The 8,779-nt window shown below is 46.4% G+C and overlaps 1 protein-coding gene across 1 annotated transcript; it reads left to right on the top strand.

Moving 5' to 3' along the window:
- The first annotated feature begins 7,485 nt into the window (after positions 1-7,485).
- Positions 7,486-8,219, top strand: LOC146203951 (uncharacterized). Its single transcript, XM_084586002.1, has 2 exons — positions 7,486-7,643; positions 7,847-8,219. The coding sequence occupies exons 1-2, from the start codon at positions 7,486-7,488 to the stop codon at positions 8,106-8,108; spliced, it is 420 nt and encodes a 139-aa protein (XP_084442128.1). The 3' UTR covers positions 8,109-8,219.
- Positions 8,220-8,779: the final 560 nt, after the last annotated feature.

Here is an 8,779-nt window from a genome sequence, read left to right on the forward strand (position 1 = left end):
CTTGGGAGCACCACGCAGAAGCATGATTCCTCGGAAGCAGCTCGGCACACATCGCAGGGGACGCTTTCCCAGCAGAAGCGCTACGGCGCAGCGATCACGTCAGAGGCGTCCGGCATCAGACGCTGCACCTAGCAATCGCGCTGTGAGAGGAAAGACGAGCCGCGTCGCCTAAACACCACTGTTCGAGTGGCGCACGCTGGATGTTGGAAGGGGAGAGAGCGAGAAAACTTGTTAAACGCAAGAGTATTGGGGCATCTTCGCACCGGTACCCGCGCGGCCCGAAGGGGAGAAGCGGGTGAGCGAAGATAGTGATCTAAAGAAAGGAAAGACGCTTGATTCTACAACCCGTGAGGGTTCACGGCGAAACGTCAGGGGCGAGTGGCGCGCCACGTGTCGGGGCAGCGCCGCACATTGCGAGGAGGGGTTCTTCAGTGTTTGGCGCAAGATGGCTCTGCATGTGCGCAGAGCGCAGAAGGAATGTAGCGGAAACGTACTTCGCTACTCGTGTAACTGCGACTTCTGTAACATGCTCATAATTACCGATATACACCGCAGTATATCGCTCTACGGCACGTTTCTAAGGCAACACCGCATTCACTGGTAGCGCTTTTGTACCGCTTTCAAGCATCGAACTCGTGGCTGAGTGTTTTGAGTTCACATCAATAAAGAAAAAAAAATAATAAAAAAAAACTCGTGGCTGAGTGGTAGCGTCTCCGTCTCGCATTCAGGAGACCCAGCCCATCTTGGAAGTTGCTTTTTATTTATGAAGTGCATGCCGGGATTTATCGCTCACGGCCAACGCCGCCGACGCCGACGACACTGGCTTTTCTGCGACACGAGCTCCTTAACGCTATCGCGTTAAAATCGGGCTACCTTGGACGACACGAACCTCTCCCTCACCCCCTCTCCCCCATCCACTGACAGGGAAATGTGCTTGCCAGGAATGGCGAAAGTCTCTACGGGGCTTCGTCATGCTCAATTCATTATTTGCTCTCTTTTTCCAACTACCACTGGTAACTCAGAGTGAAATTTAGGGACACGCCTTTTAGACCGCAGTCTACGTGTGTTCTTTTTACAACTAAGGCTTCCTTCAATGAAGTAGGGACTGACAATACGCCTGTTACTGATGCCACACCAAGCATTTGCCGTCCACCTTATATGCTTCTTGTGTTGACGTAGCCAATGGGGGTTATTGTCGCACCATTAATGGCCATTGTGCGAAATGACATTCATGTACCTGCAATAGCGGACCTCGTCTGTCCGAAGAGTTATACTCAGAAATTCCGGATATTTATCACATTTATTCAGGCAAAACTTTAAAAAACCGAGCACTTTCTTAGTCATTTGATGACAAATATTGGTTAAGCCGCACATTATACGGTGACAGCTGTCTTTAATGTGGCCCCGAAACTTAAGCCGCGCTGTATCCCCACCCATTGGAAATTTACCTCACACTGAGCTTCCAGCGTGACAAAACGTAAGCTAGAACACCGATGCCAAAATGGTCGGTTCCACTACGTGACGAATTTCTTTTTGTAAGCATGTACTGATCCAGTATATTCTTAAATCAATTAAATAATATGAACTTTGTACGATTCGGCACACAGCGAGCACGATGCTGGGCAGCATATAGTCTTAAAGTCGGTTCCGCGTTCATTTCCGCCCTGAAATAGGGGCTTACAATATCTACCTTCTAGCCAGTGAAGCTTCGGAGTGGTGCTGGCGTGGCCATTCCCACAATTTACATGGTACGACGTGACGGTTTAATCTCCGGCGGCACTTCCGCCCATTGAATATAATTCGAGACACTGGCACTACAATGGGCTTGTCACACGCGCACCTAAAACAAGGGCACCTCAAATCCAAACGTCTGAATTTTTTAGAGAAAGAGGCTAACACATGGTTACAACAACCGCAAGAACAACAGCCTCATAGCATGCAGCCACTGCCGCGCAAGCCCCCCTTGCCACGCGGACAAATCTTTGTTTTCCGAACACCATTAACCACATTCGCAGGGATTATAGGAGACTGGAAGCTCAACCTAATTGAGTAAATGAATGCATGATGAAGGCTGGAATCGAGTTCGCCGGGAAGCCATACAGAAGAGGAGAATACAAAACAAAACTGCGGCTCAGCCTATCTGGGCTCTAAGAACCGATGTCGTCGTGGCATTATTGTTTGCTTCTTCGGGCGAAGAAGCAAACAGTAATGCCGGATGCGGTCTGAGCTCAAACGCCCAGGTTCCCTAGATGGGAAATCAGCACAGGCGTTTCGAATTGGGTTCTGCATTCATTAGAACAAGTCAACTGCGAACGTTGCGCTTGCGCCATACTTTTGGCGCTCCTCGCGCGTTCATTTTTGGTTACGTGCGAAAGAAAAAACACAAAAAGCGTCGGATTTCATCATGCTGCGGAGCCCTACAAAATGTTTTTTTTTTTTTTCGTCTCAAAAACTTATGTGACATTGTCTGGATAATGGCATCAAACTGCCCATTGGAACTAATCGCCTAATTAAGATAATTAAAATCGTTTATTCCTGAAAGTTTGTTAATTGCACTCATAAATAATATATCTTCGTATCATCATCATCATAAGCTTGACTATACCCACTGCAGGGCGAAGGCCTCTTCCATATTTCTCCAATTAGCCCGGTTCTGTGCTAGTTGCATCCACTTAAGCCCTGCGAACTTCTTAACCTCATCCACCCACCTAACTTTCTGCCGCCCCCTGCTACGCTTTCCTTCCCTTGGAATCCAGTTTGTTGCACTAAGCAGCCATCGGTTATCTTCTATCGCACTACAGGTCCTGCCCATGCCCATTTCGTCTTACTTTCCACTAGAATGTCGGTAACGTGAGTTATTTCTCTGACCAGCTCTGCACACTATCTCTTAATGTCATCCCTGCCATTTTTCGTTCCATAGCCCTTAGGGTTGTCCTCAACTTAGGTCGAACTCTCTTGGTTAGTCTCCACGTTTCAGCCCCTTAGGTGATTACAGGTAAGATGCAACTGCTATATACTTTCCTCTTTAGCGATACCGGTAAGCTGCTAGTCATAATCTGAGTGCTTGCCAAATGCGCTCCATCCCAATTTTATTCTTCTTGTTATTTCCTTTGCGTGGTCCGGATATGCGGTTACTACCTGCCCTAAGTAGACATATTCGCCTACTACTTCCAGTACTTCGCTACCTAATGTAAACTGCTGTTCTTCCCGAGGCTGTTGAACATTACCTTAGTTTTCTGCATATTGATTTTCAAGAATACCTTTCTACTTTTCGTCTCTAGGTAATCAATCATTATTTGCAGTTCTTCCCCCGACTTGCTTAGCAAGGCAATGTCATCAGCAAATCTCAGATTACTGAGGTATTCTCCATCTAAACTTATCCCTAACTGCTCCCATTCCAAGTCTCTGAATACTTCCCCTAAGCAAGCTGTGAATAGTACTGGGGAGGTATTGGCTCCTTGCCTAACACCTTTCTTTATTTGAATTTGGTTATTTTCTTTATGCAGAACTATGGTTGCTGTGCAGCCACTATATATATCTTGCAGCACTTTCACGTACGGCTCGTCTACCCCCTGATTTCGCAATGCCTGCATCGCCGCCGAGGTTTAAACTGAGTGAAATGCTTTTTCTTAATCAATGAATGCTATGTATAGGGCAGGCTATATTCCGAGCATTTTTCTATCATCTGATTGATGGTATGGATACGATCGATAGTAGAGTACCGTTTCCGAAAACCTGCTTGATCCTTTGCTTGATTACAGTCTAAGGTTGTCCTGATTCTTTTAGCGATTACATTAGTAAATACCTTATACGTAACAGACAGTAAGCTGATTGGTCTGCAATTTTTAAGGTCCTTAGAGTCCCCTTTCTTATGAATGAGTATGTTTGCATTCTTACATGGTTCCGGTACTGTCGATGACACCAGGCACTGTGTATACAGGGTGGCCAGTTTTTCTAACACAATATCCCCCCTTCCTTCAGCAAATCGGTAGTTATCTGATCCTCTCCAGCTGATTTCCCCCTTTTTGATAGCTTCTAATGCTTTCTTGACCTCGTCCTTCGTCACTGGTGGAACGTCTGACAGTTTTTGCCTACCGCCAATATCATTACGGTCCTGAATACTTTGGCTACTTTAGAGATCTGTATAGAACTCATCGGCTGCTTTGACTATCTGGTCCATATTCCTGATGACGTTGCCCGCCTTGTCCCTTATCGCATACATCTGGTTTTTGCCCATGCCCAATTTCTTCTTTACCGCTTTAAGGCTTCCCCCGTTCTATACGGCATGCTCAATTTTCTCCATCTTATACTTCCTTATATCGGCCACCTTACGCTTATTGACTAGCTTTTATATCTCGCCGCCAATTCAGTCTGGTCTGTTGGATTGGAAGCTTTCGTACTCTGGCTTTTCTAAATCAAATTTTTCGTCTCCTTAGACAGCTTACCAGTATCCTCTCTACCTATCCTACCGCCTATTTCTACCGCAGATTCAGTAATGATATCTCTGAAATTATTGTTCATTTCTTGTTGGGTAATGTCGCCATCCTCATTTAGAGCTGAAGATCTATTCTGTAGCGAAATCCTGAACTCTTCTGCCCTCCCTCTCACCGCTAATTTATTGATTGGTTTATTTTTACTAATCTGTTGCGTTACTTCTTCATATTTAGGCTAATTCGAGACTCTTCATCTTGTGGTCACTGCATCGCACTTTCCCGATTACCTCTACATCTTGCATAATGGCGGGTGCTGAACACATTATGAAGTCAATTTCATTTTTAGTCTCCCCGTTGATACTTTTCCATGTCTATTTCCGGTTCTTCCATTTGCTGAAGAAGGTATTCATGATTCTTATGTTATTGCGCTCTGCAAACTAGTAACTCCCCCCTGCTATTCCTCGAACCAAAGCCATAGTCACCTACTGCCTGGTCTCCTGCCTGCTTTCTCCCTACTTTGTCATTGAAGTCGCCCATTAGTACGGTATACTGCGTCTTCACGTTTCGCATTGCCGATTCTACATCTTCGTAGAAGCTTTCAACTGCCTGGTCATCATAACTGCATGTAGATGCATAGGCCTGTAAAGCCTCTCACTGAGCGCTCGCTGAGCACCGCCGGTTCCATTCTAAGGGCACGAAGACCCGATGGGGTCCAAAAACGCACTGCTACGGCTGTGAGTATGCCTTTGAAGGAGCAAATGAGGTAATTGTTTATAACCTCCATGGAAAGGGCGACGTGGTATTAAAAAAAAAAAGCTCTCATATGCATAGGAATACAGGAAGTGGATCGGGTGAGGGGGGAGGGGGGATGCTTTTTGTACAATTATGTTCGACAGACTCCAACAATCATTAGTGAGATACATTTTACTAAACCATGGGAATACATTATCTGCAAAGTTGTGGAGCATCACAAAAATTCCACTCACTCGTTGGCTCAGTGGTCCGAGCATTATTCACACTTTCGTCATTTGGTTTACGCTGGAAAACTGAGTCTAATTATATAGTGTGTGCTGCAAGAGCTAACAGTTGACTTTTCCTTACGATAAGACTAAAGGAGGGGAAAAAGTGGTCCGATTACTCAGTTGCATAATTGTCAGCTCCTGTGCGCTGACCGTACATCTCCTAACGGAGGTCTCCCTAAGAGAGAACAAAGCACATGTAACGGCGAAGCCAAGGCATAATCTCTGCCAGCGATTGAGATTCGTTATGAAAGCGTCGCCCCAACGTACAAAGGCGCCGAAGGCCAAGGGGCTACAAGATTACCAAAAGAGATAAAATGGCTAACTACGCCTCATGCTAACTATTCGAGGTATCTCTGGCACACCTCTCGCTGATTGCGCGACGCCAGATGCATATCATAGAAATTCTTAGTGCTTGCAGTGGTGCCCTTGATGTTGTATCCCGGACTAAACTCTCTCTCAAGCTTCCTCGCCACCGCTTAAGCATGGTTTTCTCTAAAAAGGGCGCCGCGCCGCCACTATAACAGGTTTAGTTAGAATTTCTGAGGACGTCTGCCTCTTGGAGCGACTTTTTCTTCTCCTTTTTCTGCAAGGCATGCATGGTGGCGTCGACCATATTGAACGCAGGAGATGTCAGCATGTGTATACGTAATTGGTGGCCCGTGAAAAGGGAAAACAAAACAATTTGCCGTTTAAATGCGCGCCATTCCGTTTTTATTTGCAAAACCTATAAAAAAATCGAGATGTGGAGCACATTGAAAAGCGTTTTTTCCCTACTATTCGCAGATATACTTTACTGTGCCTGTGAATGGATGACCGGAGAAAAAAAGGTAAAGCGGCCGACTTTTTTTTTCTTTTTCGATCTATTATTCTGCATCTCTGCGTCTGATAGCTGCAGACTGGTACGATATCAAATACTACGCTCAAATACCGACAATGAGAGAAAGTAACGAATACAATAGTTAAAAAATAGCTGTGAAAGCATGCGCTAAATATGGTAATAGCTGTGAGAATGTATCACCTGGTCTAACGCGAGCTTACTGGAATTGTAAAAACTCTGATCCTTCTTTTAATGTTTCTCTACCGTTAAATATTCATTAAAATAGTTTACAACCTTTTCCTTAATGAAGTATGTATAAGTGGCGCCAAGAAAGAGGTCAAAATGAGCAGGAAGAAGTGGTGTTTGGCGAGCATCGGCGAGGATGCTTGCCCTGTTGCAGACGAGACATAACATTGAGGAACAAGAATTCTGCGCGTGCGAAACAAGCGCGTGACGTCAAACCGCATTCGCAAGACATTTCACCAACCAGCCGAAGCCATGGCAAAAATATGTGGCAAATAAAAGTTTACGTAACTGCGAACAACTAGTCAGATAAAGGAATTTTTTATACTCTTGACTTTCGTCGTCTACTGGGCCATACATGAAAAGCGCCAAATGTAACGCATTGATATCTGACGCTTAAAAGGTTTAATATCTGAAACGTTTGCGTGTAGCGAGGGTGAAATGCCGACTGTGCAATACGTCCCATATCGCTTCTATTTAAGCGGAGTGGTGAATGAGCCTCTGGTTAGCATTTATGGTCTCTATTGCATTATCAATTACGGGCTGAGCTGAAACGGCTGCTGGTGTACATTTCACACACCCCTCCATAACCTACAGAAACTGGAAGCCTAGCAGCCCCAGTCGCCTGCCACGCACAAACGTACCAATCGTATGCAGCAGAAACCCACTCCATCAAAGAGTTTTTCTCTGCGCCCGCTCCCTCCCGCCGGAATTCTTTCCTTATTTTCTTCTCTATATACGGGTGCGGGCCTGCGGCATGCTTTCTTCGTCTCCTTTCCCCCTCTCGCCTACGTTTTGCTCTTCTCTAAAGTCCCTTTGGGCTTTACTCTTCTCAGCTGCTGCTCGTTGTGCAACTCTTTTATTATTCCGCTTTGCTTTCGTACGAGTGATTACATTTTTCTCGAGAGTGCATGTCTGCGCGCTCTCCCGCCCGCACCCGATGAAGTCATTCTAGCCTGGTTCTTGTCGCATGGCAATACGAGTCCCTTCCCCCATCGAAACCCGTGGGGCCATTGAGCGTGCCCGCGGCCAAAGCCTGTCAGCACGAGCAGGGCCTTGCGGCACGAACGGAGCAGGAAGAAACGCGCCGCCTTCGGCGGGCCTGGGCCCCACAGTGGAATCGAGAACGTGAGTGTGCGAGCACCTGCCGGCAGCGCTTCCTCCCTGCTGCTTCCACTCCCTCTTCCCCTTTCGTCCTCAGGAAGGAAACTTTCTGTTCCCGTTCTACGGTTATCCCCAAAAAAGGCGGCATCTGTGTCCTCACTATAGTGCTATGCCTCTCCATCCGTCCTTCCCGGAATTTTCATTTTTTAAAATTCTGGCCGTTCCAGGATTCCACGCAACTCCACGTCCACGTACGGCAGGGAGCCCACGACGACGATCGACGCAATACAGCGGCACTTAATCAACCAGGATAACTTGACGTCGCCGCCTACCTGCAGCGAGCAGAGGAAGCCCGATGACTCGCATGGCTGCGTATTAAAGACCAACATCCCACCGACACCCGGTGATACAACTTATGACAACGCCACGCTGAGTAGAATCCAGGAGAATATGTGTGGTTTTGGACTCCAATTCGCCGCCGTGGACTGAAAATCAACTGCGTCCATACTTTGTGCCATACACAAGTAATTCTCGACGGTACGACAGCATCACCAATGGCAACGCACGCGCCCAGAAATCGTACATGTTGTTCGTCTGAAGTGTTGCTACGCGCGTTAAAAAATCCGCGATGTTTAAACTTTGTAATGTTCATATATAAGTTGCCTTGTTTATTTTGGGGCATCGAGACGATGCCTTTTTTTAGAGGGGAGTAATGCCGCGAAATGTACCAAACTGTATTTGTTCTTTTTTTGCAGCCGCCAGCATGCGGCCTTATCACTCTGTTTCTCGCTCGCGTATCAGTTCTGTATTCTTTGTTAATGATCGATGTCGTGAGACGCACATTTATCAGTTTCGTTGTCGCACAAGATGCGTCGAGATCTGTCTCGAAGATTGCGATTATTTGCGTATGTTTCTTCAATGTTCCCGGTTGGGCTAATTGCAGTTTTCAACGTTATCTAGATTGTTCTGAGCAGCCTTTAAATTGAGCATTGACGAGTGCGACGGGCATTCTTGGTTCGAAGATCGACAAGCAGTTTGTTGCTATCGCCGCCACCGAGTTGCTTAGTTCTCATTCGGGCGCAAGTCAACCCAATAAAGTGTGTCTGTCTTCTTTTGATGTGCCCGGCCTTGGCACCACTACGTGACACTATTCTATTTTG

This window comes from Amblyomma maculatum, chromosome 1 (assembly GCF_055883805.1).
Source record: "Amblyomma maculatum isolate TAMU_Amacu chromosome 1, ASM5588380v1, whole genome shotgun sequence".
Classification (NCBI taxonomy): Eukaryota; Metazoa; Arthropoda; class Arachnida; order Ixodida; family Ixodidae; genus Amblyomma; species Amblyomma maculatum.